General features: G+C 40.9%; 1 protein-coding gene across 2 annotated transcripts; it reads right to left on the bottom strand.

The window, feature by feature from the left end:
• Positions 1-6,058: 6,058 nt before the first annotated feature.
• On the bottom strand, positions 6,059-16,243 carry cav2 (caveolin 2). 2 transcript variants are annotated; one of them, XM_078948266.1, is made up of 4 exons: positions 16,200-16,243; positions 15,785-16,091; positions 15,501-15,688; positions 6,059-7,052 (listed from the first exon to the last, which is right to left on the bottom strand). In XM_078948266.1, exons 2-4 carry the CDS (start codon positions 15,935-15,937, stop codon positions 6,899-6,901), a joined length of 495 nt encoding a protein of 164 aa, XP_078804392.1. In that variant the 5' UTR covers positions 15,938-16,091; positions 16,200-16,243; the 3' UTR covers positions 6,059-6,898. The 2 variants fall into 2 exon arrangements, with proteins under 2 accessions (XP_078804392.1, XP_023811240.1); XM_023955472.1 differs by lacking the exon at positions 16,200-16,243 and having other exon boundaries at positions 15,785-16,117.
• Between the last annotated feature and the right edge of the window lie 1,542 nt (positions 16,244-17,785).

Genomic DNA, 17,785 nt, shown 5'->3' with positions numbered 1-17,785 from the left:
GGCCTGCTCACTCAATTTTTTTAAATCCGTTCGGTCAGTGCTTTTTTCTTCGCTGGAGGACCCGAAAGACGAGTTAGCATTAGGCTAATATGTGCTTTAAACATTAGCCGTGGAGGTACTTAAAACTCCTTGCGGGCAATGAGCATATTGGATGTAAATATGTGGGAATTACATCATCCTTTATTTTTTTCTGGACACCACTGGAAACACATATTCATATGATGGTTTCTCAGATCATATCAGCACTTCTGCCTTCGGTGAACGGGAGATCGGATAGCGGGGTTTCGCGCTCCGCTATGCGAAGGCAGCTGCTGGTCCGAGGGGGGGGGTGCAGGGAAATGCTGCTACGTAGTCCTGAGAAGCTGTCTACAATCATCAGGAGTTCACAACCATCACACAGCCCTCTCCTCTGCCGCTAACACAAAGCTCCACTGCTCCTAGCATGTGTCTGTTAGCAGCCGCACACACAGAGAACACACTGACGTCATCGCCCCGCCTCCCCACTGGAAATGCTTATTCGAAATGAATATTGCGACACTATTCACAGGGTGGATGTTAAAATGAAAATGCAATCCCCTCTTTGCATTTTCATTTTAATTATGACACAGAATAAGCGGTTTTAAGTAGAAAATGAAAAAGTATTTTGAAGTATTAAATTTTCATTTTAATTTTGAGTCTTTTGTTTCAGTTACATTTTGAAAATGAAAAAGCATTTCTATTAAACCCATTTTAATTGTCAAATTAGACAATTCTAAATGAATTTTGCTACAACAGATAACTTTTTGAAAATGAAATGTCAAATACCACGTCATTTTAATTACAGGTAAGTGACAGAATAAGCGGTGTTAAAGAAGAAAATGAAAAAAACATTTTGGCGGATTGCGTTTTCATTTTAATTTTGAGTCAAAAAATGCAGCTTTATTTTGAAAATGAAAAAGTATTTCTGGTTTTGACTTTTATTTTTAATTATGCTACAGAATCGCTTCCATAGAAACTATGTCCTGGAAAACAACACAGGATTTTTGATTTTTGTCTAGAAACAGTGAAAATCATTGTAAAATATACATTACACACCGGTTTACTTCATGTCTGGACTTTAATAGGTGAAGTTATGAACACAGATCATAAAACCTGTTTCATAGAAAGATTAATCATACTTTATGTAGACCTCAGCAGTTCTGCGATAAACACAAGACATTCTACAATTTAAAAACAAATTCCTCGGGGGGGTACAACTGCAGAAAGGGAGTTGTGGCATGGTGACAAATTTGATCTGTGGGAACGTTCAGGCTCTCAGGATCTTCAGAGATATTAAAATGTCATTCAGAAACTGACAGGACGGGTTCTTCAACCATCTCACCTCATGTGCTCCTAGTGAAAGCTTTGACAATCCAAGAAACATCCAGAAAAACGTGGCGGAGCTCCTCTTTTAAAGGGCCTTTTTTATTTTGACATGTTTTCAGAATCCTTCCGGATGATAGTAAAAAACGATAATTTCTGTAAGTAAAGTTAAATTCCCATTGGCTGTCACGGACCTAGGGATGTAAAATTTGTTCTCCCATCCTTTCGAGGGGGGTGAGCTGCAGATACAACCACATTCAGGAAACATTTGTTGGTAACCCATTCCAACCCTTTGAGCCTAAGTGCAAAACACAGAGGCATTGGGACCAATTTTTAGAGTCCTTGGTATAACTTGGTCTGGATTTGAACCCATGACCTTCCAGTCTCAGGATGGACACTGTACCACAAAGCCATTGAACTCTATAAAAGTTAGCAGAGCACAGCAGCTGATTGCATTAATATGCAAGAATTTATTGGTAAAGAGAAATGGTGTGTTAACCTCTAGTAAAAGCAGTTAGGAACTGAAACCAGCAGTAAGCTGAAAGTGGCTCTCACCCTGCAATTTACAGGGAACATGAGGTCTTTAGCTGGGAATGTGGTTTGGCTTTGTCCTCCTGAAAGGTCTTCACTGAAATGTTTGAATGTAGGTGACGGCACACACCCTTCAGAGACCTGCACGATGCTCATGCAGCATTTACCTACAGAGTGTGTCAAATTCAACTCCTTTGATTTTTCTAAAAGACGTCAAAGGCGAGCTAAGTGTTCGCTCTGTGTCAGATACAACTACCATTTATTTATAGGCATACGACTAGACTAAACTATGAAGATATTTTTAATTCACACAATAGTACTTAAACAGAGAATGTGGTTTGTTGTAATTATAGCAACAAGAGCTGAAGCTGCTGGAGGAGGTTTGATGTTGTTCCATCAGGTGGGGGTTTCCTTTCCCCCCGCGTTTGCTCCACATGAGGATTTCACAGAAAATCTTATGATAAGAATCACTTATATAGACCATTATTATAATATGGTTAGGTCCAAATGAGTCTGCATGGCGGGATAGTGGTCAGCACTCCTACCTCACAGCAAGAAAGCCCTGGTTCAGATTCCAGCTGGCACCTCTTCTGTGTGGGGTTTGCATGTTTTCCACAGTCCAAAAACACGCTTCATGACTCTAAATTGCCCCAAGATGTGAGTATGAGGGATTCTGTGGCCCTGCAACAGACTGGAAACATGCTCAGGGTGTACTTCACCCCAACATAGGCTGGGATAGGCTCCAGCGACCCCATGATCCTAAAAGGGACTCACCAGGTTCTAAAATGGATGGATGGGTTCAGTCAAACTGGCCTTATTGTCTGACCTCAATTGGATCACAAGGAATTAGAACATGTTGGATTGCTGTAGCTCTCAGTGGTTCATCGTCATTAGATGTTTCTTGTTTTTTCTGTACAGTACTGCCCTGAAAGGGTCTTTGTTATGCTTTCTAAATAAATTGGATACTCTTTGAAGGTAACCATAGCAACAGTTGTCCCAGAAAATATAATGAATGTACAACATCTCTGATTTGTCTTGCATGTGTTTGAACTGCAGATGACAAAAGACTTCCTCAAAGTTTCCTGAAAAGAGCAGATTGCTTTGTTACCTGCACAGCTTTGTTGGCAGACTGCATCTAGTTTCCACCTGGAAACAGTGGGGAAACTGAGCAACTGTGCTTCAGAAATGTTGTTTATTGTTTTCACCTCAAAAGACTGAAGTCATTGGTAGTTATGAAGTGGGCTTGCAAAGTTTTTAGGGACTCCACCTTTCCTTGTTGTGCTTTACAAGGATGCAGAAGAACCCCCCCCCCCCCCCCAAAAAAAAAAAAAAACCCACAAAAAATCTCATGCAGGTGATCACCGATGAAGATAAAAACAGGCTAAGGTTGAAGACATGACAAATGCATCTGTTCAGGATGCAACTTCTCCCAGCAGCAATGCAGCTGCGCAGGCCTGCAGGTCTAACAGGTTAGCCTCAGGTGACGTTCCTTCAGCAGACACTTCATCCTTGTGCAATCTCAATTTAGTGATTTACAACACTCTTCTGGAACTGAGCTGCATATTCAACCACATTTATCATCTGTGACACAAGGAACAAGCTCAGAGGAATTACCTCCAGGAAAAATTATTTTAATTTGAGTGGAAACTATCAACAAGTTTGTGTTCCATATTCCAGACTTCCAAGCTTTTTGGAGTGACAGACTTTCCTTTTATGTCTTTCAATTAAACTTCATGCGGATTTGAAGAAGAAACAGGTGTGAGCAGAGATTGATAAGTGTTAGAGGGTTCAGACAAAAAACTTCTGCACACTCCTGTTTTCCAGGTTGCACAATCCATCTCTGAAATGTATTCAGACTACTGTACAACTGAACAGAATGCTGTGCAGCTACAAAGCATACTCTCATGCTGTGTCCAGATATGATTTGGTTGAAACATTTAGCTGCCCACAGCAGATTGCATTGCAATCAAAAGCAACAATTTAAAGCCAAGTTGGTTGGCCCCTTACTCAATTTGGCTCTTATAGTCTAGAGCTAAAATGATCTGATTCCTCTAATCCACGTGTTCTATCAGGTCTGTCCAGATGATCAGGTTCATTTGTTTTTAGCTTTGACAGTGTCTAGACTGATGAGAATTGCTAATTCTAACACACTTGTTAGTTTTGTTTTAGTATTGTGCCCGCCCATAATATTTCTGCTGCAACACTAAGAATGCCTTTCAAACTGCTTTCTCATTCTGATTTTTCATCAGTCAGTCATAAGTCAATTCCTCTAAGTACTTTAACATGTAGACATGTGGAAGACCTCAAAGTCCAATTCCAGTCATATTTCATTCTGTTGTCAAAGCGTTCCAAGAGGTCTTTTAATTATGATTTTGCAGTTTTTAGCCAAAATCAAACAACCTGTTTTGTTTTTAGGTCAGTTACATTTTATTTATATAGCCCGGTGTCACAACACAGTTGTATCAACGTACTTCACACTGGTAAATGTACAAAACATTAAATTAGTCATAAAATACAATAGCTAATTACGAAACAAAACTAGACTAAACTAAGCTAAGCTAAGCTAAACGAAACGAAACGAAGCTAAGCTAAGCTAAAATAAGCTAAGCTAAGCTACGATAAGATAAGCTAAGCTAAGATAAGCTAAGCTAAACTACACTAAGCTAAGCTAAACTAAACTAAACTAAGCTAAACTTAACTAGGCATCGCTGCGCTTAGTTTCATAGTTTCTGAAGAGCAGCAGTAGTTCATTTGAAATGTGCCTTAAATTGGCGTTGAGTAAGCCCGCTTCACATCCCCTAGCTGTTCACACTCTCTCCTTCTAGCTTTCAGCAGCTCACAACCCAAATCTACCATTAATGGTGCAGCAGAAATGGGGAGCATTATTGGAGCTACCCAACCGTACAGTTATGATCCAGATTCCAGCTCAGACGAGAACAACAAAGACGTTCGTGAATCTATTTGTCTTAAGTGGATGCATCAGAATGAAACAGATCAGGGAGATGTGGCCTGCCCAGAGTACTTTCTATATTACAAATATGATCTTTTCCCAAACTACATTTTTTGTCTGCACCTGATCCACAACCATTTGAATAGAGAAATATTCAGAAATAAAATTATAGGCCTAATTTTCTTTATGTATGCCCTCTATCATCAGTAAAATGACACAAGAACACAAAGACCAAAAGCTGGATTTTTGTTGAAGTGGGTCTTAAAAACCAAATTTCTAAAGGATATTTCAATGGTGTGGAACCTGAAATGGTTGCTGCCAGCTGTCTGTAGGGAATGATTTGAATGATCAGAAGTACTTGAAGGGGGTCGCCATTTTCTCCCTTTACGATGCCATAGTTGACAGGACAACAGTACAACAAACTCATTGTGACAGAAAGGCAAAATAAACACTTGATACAATAAAAAACATTTTTTAAAAGATGGACTACAGCAGCTGAAGACCACATCCAGAGATAGCCCCAAATTAAACTACAATTCAAACCACCTACAGCATCAAATTTGACAATTATATTAGGTCTCTTGAAACAACTATGTAAAATAGTTGTTTTGAAATAATTAAAATAGTGTAGAGTTCAGATGATCATCTTGACCATGTCTACATATCTAGATCATTGACAGTCTACGAGAACTGGACTGAGTGCCTTCTTCCGAACAGGAAGTTTCCCTCTGGTTCCAAGAAGCCAAAATTCCACAGACTTCTATAAAGAAATAAACAGCTGTTACTCAGTCAACCTAATGGTCAGAAGAACCGTTCTTTCTCTAAAACCTCTTTTTAACATGTTCTTGATAATCTTCATTTTTGTTCATGACATGATTTCTTCATTGTAAGCTATTCAAGTTATAAACTGACCAATCAAATGCCTCAATAAACTATGTGGTCAAATGTGAAATGTTCGAAATGTTTGGCTGACAGATTGTCCCCTTTTTTAAATGGTAGGGGTGTGGAATTCCAACAAGCTCACTCCTGATTGGTGAGTGTAGTTGTCATTAATTATGACTATCACTCATTCGGACAAGTTCTTATATACAACCAAAGGTCTAGACACATTGAATTGCTGCCATGAGACTGACTTCGCATCATTATACAGTGTAGAGCAAGTGGGCCAACGATAATGGCAGTTTTTGAATATAGATTTTCATCTTTTTGCATGGAGGTCAAAAAAGAGAGGACATATTGCACAAAACATTTGTTTTTATTCAGCTTTTAAAATATTTCAAATCCCAACAAATGCACCACTTTGATGCCAAAAAGTAACTTGTCACCTAACATGCTAAATGATGTTAGGAATGTACCAACACCAGCAAAAAAATGCAGAAAATCGACATCACTTTTAACCGGTTCCACCTTCAACACCCTTTGGACATTCAACCCCCCCCCCCGAGGACATTCATGGATTCGATAGAGCTGTCTTTAACTTTTATTTTTGTTTTCTGACAGTTAAATACAATACCCTTAAATAGCAAATGCCCAGCAGTGCTGCCAATGAGCAGTGAGATCAGCAGAGTAACATTAACATTGTAAATTTGCAACAACCTGCATCTTAGCACGCAATATTTAGCACTAATCTTCATCCTGCAGGTAGATTGTGTTCATCGCCCTTAAACTTTTTAGAAGAAAGTTGCACTATGTGCAACAAAGCAGAACATTTCTACCTGAAAGCCTCAGCAGTATGTCAATCTGGAAAACCTTGAATGCCACAACAAATGGATTAAAGAAATGATGCAATAACCAGATTTCTTTTAGCCATAAATAATAAATAAAATGATACACATAGACCAAGGAAATGTTGTTAGACACTAAAAACATTCCCTTCTTTGTCTAATTTGGCCCAAGTTGATAGGTTGATAACTGCACACATCTAGCGGTGATAATAAGCTAAGTAGCAGTCTTATTCTACTTATTCTAAAAGAATTTAAGCAGGAGATTTCATCGCTTTGAATGAACTTTTCCATCCCTTTAAAACTTTCCATTAGATTTAATAATTATACCTTTCCTCTTCTACTGTGAGGCACCTCATTTATTTTCAGAACTGCGAACTTGAATGGAGGACATGCTCTTTCCCATGCTGTGGGAGAGCGGGGCAACGAACAAGACCATCAGCTTCCTCCACACTGTAAGCGCGGGGGGCAAAAAGGTCAAGAAGCCCCGGATCACGGGTCCCACCAACCTGAGGAGACAAGACAGGCGAAAGAAAACGTTACAGAAAAGGGAAAACGAAACACTGCATCTATCTTGTGTAAGACACATTCAAATGATCCTGTTTTATCTGTGTCTGCTTTATGAAACTCAAACTCCACATGCAGAAAATGAGCTTAAATCCTCTGTCTGAGCACTAAGAAACAACTGGTGAGTAAAAACCAACAACAGAGTTTGTAAATGACTGTCCAGCTTAGGAAGTTAGACAGAAGAACTCTTCAGATATTATATCCACAAATGTTTCCATCAGAGGATGCGGATTTCGAATCTTTTCTCCAGATTCAAATTCTGGAGACAAGAGTACTACAACATTGCAGTTAAATGTTTATAATGAGGGTATATTACACTTTTAAAAACCCAGTTGAACCCGAGCACTTTATTCACTAAGGTCTAACTGAAGAGGCTGTATGGGAGGTTAGGATGAGCTTGACGTTGTGGATGGATCCTCCGTGTCCTCTGCACTGGATGGAGGATCCATCCATCCATCCATCCATCCATCCATCCATCCATCCATCCATCCATCCATCCATCCATCCATCCATCCATCCATCCATCCATCCATCCATCCATCCATCCATCCATCCATCCATCCATCCATCCATCCATCCATCCATCCATCCATCCATCCATGGCCAGCTGAGAGACACAGGGTGTATTCAGACTGGGAAAGTGTTCCGGACTCGGTCCGCTCATTTAATCAAAATAAGTCACCAGGACTGGGATTGAGGACCCTCACAGTTCCTTCAGTCTGGAGCAGTGGTTGTGAGTTACGGCCTTTGGTTGGTTTTCGGTTTAGTTTTCTCAGTTCTTGTAATGTTTTATTTTCAGATTTTTATTTCCTGCAGTCACACCAGGTTTAGGTTGCTAACTATCCACAGCTTTGGTTAGCCTATTGTCCAATGTGTATTGAAGTGTCTTTGTTTTTGGTTTCAGATTTTTTTTTAAATTATCTTGGTTCATTCATTTATTAAAGTTTGCCTGTCCAGCAGAAAAAAAAGCTTTTGATAACAGTAACTGGGATTTTTCTTTTCTCCTTGTGAACATATTACTGACATATGCATAGCCATTTTTCTGACCTTGGATCCTAGTCATGTATTGCTCTTCTGGTTTTTACATATTGTAACTTTACTTTTAAAAAAATATAATTTTTGCTCATTTCATGTAATTTCTGTTCTCCAAACCTGGACACTCTGTGACAGCAACAAGGACATGGTCATCATGAAAATCCTGTTGCTGTGGCACAGTTTTAAATGGAAGTGGTTTCTCTGTGCCAAACAAAGATTTTTGTTGACTATGTGCTCTGACTGACAGGAGACAACACCCGGCAAAGACCTCTTCCAGGCGGTGTGCCCCTCAGTTTTAGAACAACTGGCATAAACTATCAACGTCCACTGGAGACTCTCGTGCTGCTATAATTTTAACCCTTGTGCTATAGGCACTTTAGCATTGGGAGTTGGGTCATCTAGACCCACTAGACAGTGCTCTGAACCTTTTTTCTTCAATGATTTGTGATCTTCACTGGTGTCCATGGATTACATGAAATCTTTCCACCTTTATCCACCTTTGTCATGGTAGGGAGAACACATCAATGTAAGGGTGGGGTCATCTAAGATAGCACAAGGGTTAACTAGGCTTTTTTGAAGTTTGTATACAAAATATAAGGTGACACGAAGACTGAATGCCACATTTTTTCATCCGAGGGTGCTAATTCTTTTGTCGTGTGAGTGCCTTCCTCAGGTCTGTTTGTACATTCTCTGCAATGCCCCAGGCAGAGTTTGTTTTTCCTGTCCTGCTGTTTTTGCTGTTTTTACATTCATGCATAAGGTTTGTGTTTCTATAAGCAAACATGTTCAACCTGGACATACTGAACCACACATTTTTGAAGCACCTTTAGAACATAAGTTGTAAGACATGAATCTGCGGTCTGAGAGGAGCTCTTCATGGATCTTTATTTTGACAAAGTTAAAAACAATCAGCCACCGATTCAGCAAAGTATCCTACCTAAAAAGCTGAGTTTGGTCTGTAAAGCTCATCACAGCAGCATATTTAATGTGGGAGAACAGCATCTAAAAAGAATCCAGGAAATCACATTGTTTGACTTTTAAATACTTTAGTTGGATGAATGAGCAGAAAATAAGAATTTGTTCAAAAACAAAAGTTCACCTCAATACTTTGCAATGTTACCCTGGTTTTAATGACAGAGGTCAAAGGTTTCCTGTAGGCATTTAGCAGGTTTGCACTGTAGCTGCTGAACAAGAGCTGTGATGTTTTGGGGCTGTTGCTGGGAAACACAGACTTTCAACTCCCTCCATAGATTCTCTTTCAGATTGGGGTCCAGAAACTGGCTAGAACACTCTAGAACCTTGAAATGTTTTTTACGTAGACACTCCTTGGTTGTCTGATTATTAGAGGTGTAACGATACGCTAATATCTCAATTCGGTTCAATTCAGAGGGCTCTGTTCAGTACTGCTGTTTAACAAATCAGCCTACCAATCGGCTGGTAGCTTGATTGGTAAGGTAAAGGGCTGCTACGCAGGAATCCAGGGTCCAATTCCTGGAGGCCAAATAAACAATGGTACGGGGTGCAATTACCATATCAATGGTAAGCAATAAACATCGCCCAGTGGGGGTCCTTGGGAAACCCTTAATGCTTCTGCCTCCCGGGCACGGCTCGTCTGCAGCTCACTGCTCCCCCAGGGGATGGGTCAAATGCGGAGAACAAATTTCACACACCTAGGTGTGTGACAGAAAGTGGGACTTTGTTTCTTTCAATCTGGTTTGTTCCTCTGTAAGGTGGAACTGGAGAACTTGCCTTCTTCTTGGTCTCTTCAAAGGTTGTCACCGAGAAGAAACTCCTTTAAAAACTCAAAAACTCTTTTTATCTGACTGTACGCTGTTCAAATGAGGGGCTTCTCCAACATGCACCAGACTTTAAAGGGCCTATATCATGCTATTCATACACCTTTCAGATTAAACTGCATCCATATATATTATAATATATTACCTTTGGCACACTAAAGAATAACTTTTTATGAAATATGAGATATTTTTTTAACTTCCCTACCCAGAAGTCAAACGACTCAGTCTCTGAGGCTCCACCTTTCTCTTCGTGTGGATGCCGCCGCCCATTTCATGACGTTAATTTGAAGTCGGCCTTGGCAGCGTGCCTGCATCTCTCCCACAAAAACAAACAACATCCAAACTTTTTCAAAGACGGATGTGCAATTTGTGCATATAAAGGAAAGCATTTTGCTGATCATCGCTAGCTCCATGGAGAAAGTGTGTGTGCGTATCCTGGGGGCGGTACTGGCAGTGCAGACTCTTCCTGGAAGGCTGTTCCTCATTTTGTGACATTACAATGTGAGAGTCCACTCATTCTCTTAGCATTCGTTTTGATGTCTCACTATGGGATACGCCCCTGAGTGTTCCTCAGAAGCTCTTATCTCAATACGCCAATCCTGACTGGCTGGTGAACGCAACACTAGTGTCGCCTCTCTCTATAAATGGCCAGCGCTACAACGCAGTGTCATTCAAACACCTCTTCTTCCTTCAGATCGTATCACAAGTTTTCATCTGTAGCTAGCTTAAATGTCTGCATATTGGCGCCACCTAACTTCGTCGCCAGATGCTAGCGACTCCTGGTTTGGTTCTCCACCACAGACTGAAGTGTTTGTTTGGTTAGCATACCAGCTAACTAACTCCTGTGCTAACACACCATTCAGCCCGCCGGCTCACGTTCCTCCCCGTTTAACACTCCAGTTAGCCGGAAGATGGACACCTATACTCCTCACACCAGAGGTCGTGGGGAAAACATCAGTTCAAGTAAAGACACACAGCAGGTCTGCTTCGGTTGTGCAGGTTTATAGAGGAATGCTCAGAGATGCCAGAATGTATCAAAATACCACTTCGGGGTTGTTTTCGTGAGGAATTAACATAACTATAAACTGAAAAGCTCAGAAAAAGTTGATTTCGCATGATATAGGCCCTTTAACCAAATCTGCATTATCTGCCCTCAAAGTTATTGATACATCCACTATCTTTCCTAAAATTGTTTTCTCGTCTTCCGCATTGTTTTTTTAATCTGGACCCTAATGTCAATGTGAAGGACATTAAACTAAGAGCAGAGTTTAAAGATTTGAGATTCTTATTTTTTTTTTTTTTGAGATTTTAAGACTTTTAACATTCAGGCATGTCTCTGTAATCTTCCATTCTGACATTCCAGAATTCCAGATATATCGATCACTACTGTGTCACTCCTCTGCTATCAATGCACAAGTAGCTCTTTCTGATCCCGGAGCTCCAGCTTTACAGAAAGTGTTGGAAAAAAACATGTCTGTGGGGCTCCAGGTGCGCTTGAAAAAATGTCCCACTCCAGCATGAAAACAGGTTTTTCATGGCTGCTGTATGGAAAAGTAAATGGAGCTTTTCTTTCCTCACAGTCCGTGGAACGTCACTTTTCTTCAAACTTTCCACAAAGAGCTAACATGCAGGCCTAAATCACAGCTAGGTTTCTAAACTGAGTCTTCAGCTTGTGATTGGGAATGAGCACAATCATCTAATTATTTCAACTATATTCTTTTTTTTAAAAGTTCATGCTTCAGTTATCCAACCTCATTGCATACTTCCCTACAAAGACAGAGCACATCCAAGTGGGAAGACTTTCACTAAATGGATTTTAGGATTCTGTAAAGGAAATAAACTCTATTCTTGGTCCTCAGAACAAGATGTTTTCGTCTAAATAAAATTACGTTTTTCTTTTCATGGTTTTGGCCCAACCTACCTTAAATAAGTCATTTGAAATATTTGGACAAAGTCTTGATTTTCCATTCAAACACAGTGGACATGACCCCCCCTAACCTTCAGCCACTAAAGCTAAATATGTGAACAATGCCAAAACAGAAAACACCAACTAAATCTGTGAAACTTTCTGTGCAGAATAATAACATTAAAACATTCATTTCTGTTATCCTGTATTTGATATCTTTTTGTAACCCGTGGTGAAATTAGTCTTATAAGTGGAATTATTGTGGTGTTTACAGGTCTCAGCTAACGTGCTGCAGTTAAATATTTGCAATGTCTTTTATTGTAACAGTGGCTCTGCACTGGGAACAGTTTAATTTCACTCCTATCAGTATGCTCTATAAAACGTCAGGTGATATGACTTAAAGTCCCACTCCAATCATTTTCTAAACTATTGTTAAAGTGTCCCAGTGGTCTTTTAATTATGACTATGCCATTTTTGGCCCAAATTAAAAACAAAAAACAAAAAAAAACAGTGTCGTTTTCTAGAACAGTGTTTTTCAACCTTTTCTGAGCCACGGCACACTTTAACCTTAAAAAAAATCCCGCGGCACACCAGCATCCAAAAAAAAAAAAAAAAAAGACAAAATCATAGTCTGTATTGATCTACAGCCCCTCCGCAATCTCACATGCATTTTTGTGATAATTGTTGCAGAAAAACCTGGAAGTTGCAGTTGTTTTTTTTCTAAAAGATGCAATAAAAGTTAAGTTAGAAGATTTAAAAACAGTTTGATGTGTGTTCGTTGGTTTCAAGACGTTTAACAACAGATCTCCTTGTGCGCTGTCACTCTCACAACCCAATGCATCATGGGAGATGTAGTGCATAAAACGGCCGAAGATCGCTTTTTGGAGCTTCATTGTTTTGTTCACTTGTTCCACGGTCTGATACCGGATTCTGCGGAAAGAGCTAAATCGGGACAAGGAAGTGAAGACTTTAAGCACTTCTGATTGGTCAGACCGATGACATGTGATTAAGCCCCTCAAGAATGATTGGTGGAGACAGTCAAAGGGACGGGACTTTTCCCAAATACAGCCGAAGGTGCAGCTGAATCGCGGTACGTCATTCTTATCAAAATGTCTTTAATAAAATAAAATAAACGCAAAGAAAAAGTATTTTATGATCTTTTATATTGCTAACTCCTCAGTGTTTTATCAGGGCCTGTTTGGATGAACAGAGAGCTGAAATCCTGGAGATGGGAAATGTTGTTAAATCAGTTAGTGAGGGCAATTTCCCACGGCACACTTGACCATCTCCCACGGCACACTAGTGTGCCGCGGCACACTGGTTGAAAAACACTGTTCTAGAACATAGTTTCTGCAGAGCAGCAAGGAGCCCATCAGAAATTCCCCTTTGAGTTGCGGGTGGGACTGTTGGTGCAGAGTGTTTCTGCCCCACTTCTTGTCACCAATCTGCGTACGCGCTCTCCGGCTAGCTTACAGCCCCTCACACCCCCAACCTAACATTACCGGTGCAACTAAAATAGAGAGCAACATCAGAGCTATTCAGTCGTACAGTTTGATCCAGATTTCAGCTCAGACGAGGAAAACAAAGACGTTCATAGATCTATTGGTCTGACAGTGGATGATCAGAATAGAGCGGAGCAGGAAGCTTGTGGCCCGCCAAGAGTGTTTCTGCATAAAAAAGAATTATTCAATCAGCATTTTTTTGGTCTGATTCACAATAATTCAGAATGAGAAATGCTCAAAACTGTAAATGTAAGCTTAATTTTTTTTAAATATGTCCTCCAAATTTGAGAAAAATACCACAAAAACATGTTAAAATGCCAAAAACATCTATTTAAAGAAGTGAGTCTTTAAATTTCACTCCTGATTGGGACACCTGCCTTTGGTGTTACCCTGGGTAACATGAGTGAAGTAAGGGAACCCCCCTCATGCTGTTAGAACAGAACTGGATTAAGAACGTCTGGGCAGATATCAGTCTCGTCAGAAGAAATAACATATTTTTCCTAGAAAAATTGAAAGATTATCTTAAAGATACACTACAGCTAAATTTACAATAAGAAATACCTGCTCTGCATTTCACCCTGACTTTTTAACCCTTGTGCTATTTTAGATCACCCCCCCCTTACATGGACGTGTTCTCCCTACCATGACAAAGGTGGATAAAGGTGGAAAGATTTCATGTAATCCATGGACACCAGTGAAGATCACAAATCATTGAAGAAAAAAGGTTCAGCGCACTGTCTAGTGGGTCTAGATGACCCAACTCCAAATGTTAAATTGCCTAGGATAGCACAAGGGTTCATTCAGCAAAAGAACCCTAGAAAAAGGCCTATCAGAAGTTGTTTGGGCGGCAGGAGCCCAGGTGCAGTGGTGCAGTGGTCAGCGCTCTTGCCTCACAGCAAGAAAGCCCCCAGTTGAAGTCCCAGCTGGGGGACCTGAACCAGAACATCAGTGGGGGACCTTTCTGTGTGGAGTTTGCATGTTCTCCCCGTGCATGCGTGGGTTTTCTCAGGGGACTCCACCAAAAACCTCCAAACGGTCCAAAAACATGCTTCATAAGTTAATTGGTTACTCTAAATTGTCCCTTGGTGTGAATGTGAGAGTGCGTGATTTTGGACACTCCACCCTGCCCCGACCCTGTCCAGGGTGCCCCTTGCCTTTGCCCACAAGTGGCCCCGTGACCCCGAAAGGGACACAACAGAAGAAGATGAATGAATGAAAGTGGCCCAGGTGGTTGAGCAGGTCGGCCTGCTCCCTCCAGCCAACTGCTGTTGTGTCCTTGGGCAAGACACTTCACCCTCCCTGCCTATAGTGTGGCTCCATGGGTGTGTGAATGTGTATGAATGTCCCAGTGATGGTCAGAGGGGCCGTAGGTGCACACTAGCAGCCGCGCCCCTGTCAGTCTGCCCCAGGGCTAAATCAGTATAGTTTCTATCACCAAGTATGAATGAGGAGTGAATGAATAATGGACACATTGTAAATGCTTTGACTGTCTGGAAAAGCGCAGAAAAATCCAATTCATTATTAATATTATTATTATGGTTGGGACTGTTTGCGAAGAGTAGGCCCGCCCCACTTCCCGTCACCTAACATTAGCGGTGCAAACAGGCCTGCTCTTACTTCCCACCATGCCTTTGTTTACACACTCTCCTGCTGGCTTACAGCCCCTCCTACCCCTAACCTAATACTACCGGTGCAACAAAACTGTGAGCATTATTGAAGCTTTCCAGCCATACAGGTTAGGATCAGATTCCAGCGCAGGCGAGAAAAACAAAGATGTACATGATCCAGCCTCCTCCTAAATAAATGGATGCAGCAGGATGGAGCTGGGAGCCTGTGTCCTGCCCAGCATATTCTCTACATAACAAATACAGTCTGTTTTTAATCTAATGTTTTTCTTTTAAATAAAGAAATACTCAGAAATGTAATTTTCTTCATATGTCCTCCATCATTAGAAAAATTCAGTCAGATGAGTAAAAAATAAAAGATCTAGTTTTAAACTGGACAGAGAACTAAATGCCATTTTATTTGACTTTCAAATACAGTGTCATGCTGGACATGAGGGATGTGTTTGGTGTGTTTGGGTTCATTTTTTAAGAGCATGGCTCCACAGAAGCTGCAAACATCATCCCAACAGGCGGAGGAACTTCTTACCAGATGTGAAGGCAGCTGAGGACTCCAAACATTAGTCCCAGGACGAAGGCCACGGGCACGGCCAGCAGCGTGCTCAGCAGCCGGTAACACAAGAATTTGACGAGCTCGAAGGCGGCGTGGCTGCCCACCCACACCGTGTCAAAGCTGTGCGTGGACACGGGCTCCGCGATGACATCCTCAAACGCCACCTGTCACATTGGCACAGGTCGCAGCTTGTCAACCCACTGAGGAAGAAGTCCTGCGTGTGTGTGTGGTTGTGTGTCTGCCGCTGCGCAGATATTTACCTTCACATGAGCGTTGATGTCGTTCGGATCCCGATCATCCGGGACCTCGGAAAACCCCTTCCCCTTTCGGAGCAGAATGGGTTCTATCGACCTGTTGAACTCCTCCGCGTCCATAATGACGCTGCTTTCCGCCCGTTCTTTCTCCAGACCCATGTTGTCTGGTCCCGGTGCGCGCGCCGCGGCTGGCCTGAGCGCACTGACTGTGCGCCGGACTCCGCGGCTCCCCGCCCCGCACGCAGCGCGGCGCGGCGCGGCGCAGCGGGAGCCACTTCCCTGCCAGCCCACGATGATCAGCTCACGAACAGACCTGCAGAGCATTTATACCAGTACACGATGAAAAGAAAAGAAACTTTTATCGACAGATTAAAAAACAATGTTTTTTTAAAACCATTTCTGTTTCAGGTAAGTAGTTTACCATGAACGGGGTTTGCTTATATTTATTTTTCTCTACCTCCTAATTAAACATGTCGAGCTTTAGTGCTTAGGATGGACTTTTCTGAACGGGCTCTGTTGTCAGGGATCCAAACAGGAACCAAAACAGGAAGACTTTTTCTCCCGGTGAATAATAATGCTTTGAGTGGTGATGGAAGAGCTGGTGAAAGCCAGTGCTGACACTGTGACCCTCTCAGTCATGATGTTTGTCTATCAGCTATAGAGTTAACAAACTCTACACCAAAGAAAAAACTATTTCAATTCAAAATACCCCCCAAAATTTGAAAACTTCTTTGAAAATTTTACAGAGTCAGATTTAAGCTACATTCACACCCCCCTCTGCAAACCTGCCCCAGCAGCCTCTTTTTTTATTTTTTTTTATTGACGCAGAACAAAAGTGACATACAGCAAAAGAACAAGGAACAATAAACTGTACATCAAATGTTCAAAATAAATGCGAGGGGATATACAAGCAAAAAAATAAACTTATATTAAATTATACAGCTGAGCAAGGTGATACGTTTTAATAGCTTTTTTGTTTGTACTGGGGGAAATGGAATGTAAGTAACATCTAACTTGGGCTAGTAAATCAAGAAAATTAGGAGCTTTATTGCTGAATTTAGATTTGTGAATATAACACTTGGTTAATAAAATCAGAAGATTCATTAAATAAAATTGAGATAAAAATGTCTTATCATAATTAACGTAACCAAATAAGAGGTTTTTCCAGGTTAAATTGAAATGTGGATAAATTTGAGTTTTTATCAAATTTGTCAATTTGTCCCATTTTTTTTCAGTGTACTTGCAGGTCCAAAAAATATGCACCAACGTTTCCTCAGACTGAGAACAGAAAGAACAGTTTTTATCAATATCCCTTTTTAGCCTTTGCATATCCTGATTTGTTGGATAAAACCTATGAATGATCTTGAACGAAACCTCTTTCACTTTGTTGTTTAGAAGATATTTGTTTGGCAGAAGCCAAACCTTTTCCCAACACATTTGACCATGAAGTGAAGTCCAGAAAGTTATGGCCGGGGATTTCGTTTTTAGCTCCTGCTGGAACAGTCTTCGGATGGTTTTGTTTTGATTTCTCAAAGCAGAGAAGCAGAGTTTTCCGACAGCAGTGTCCGTCACATGAAGCTGTGGTTGGGGAGCAGATGGAGTCGGAGTTCCTTTATAAAGATAGGTGAGGTTGAGGGAAACGGCATAAAAAACAACCGAAAAGTCCTTCATAGAAACAGGGATCTGGTAGAACTGAAGGAATTCGGTGTGAGTGTAAAGTTGACCTTGTTGATTGAATAATTGACTAACTAGTCTGATATTATTATCAAACCACTGTTGGATAAAGATAGTTTTGTTTTTGTAAAGAATATATCTATTGTTCCAAATGTAAAACCTGTGAGGAGAAAAAATATGTTTCTAAATCATGGACCAAGCAAGTAACATCTGTTTATGAATGAAGACAGTTTGATGGGCACTTTGTCGGGCTTGTATGAGCAGAGCAGTGAAAAGTCGAGGCCACCAACCTGGGAGAAAATATAATTGGGAATGAAGTTCCACAGAGAGTTC

This window comes from Oryzias latipes, chromosome 6, assembly GCF_053564925.1.
Source record: "Oryzias latipes strain Hd-rR chromosome 6, Olatipes_Hd-rR_3.1".
Classification (NCBI taxonomy): Eukaryota; Metazoa; Chordata; class Actinopteri; order Beloniformes; family Adrianichthyidae; genus Oryzias; species Oryzias latipes.
This window is presented reverse-complemented; position numbering and strand designations above follow the sequence as displayed.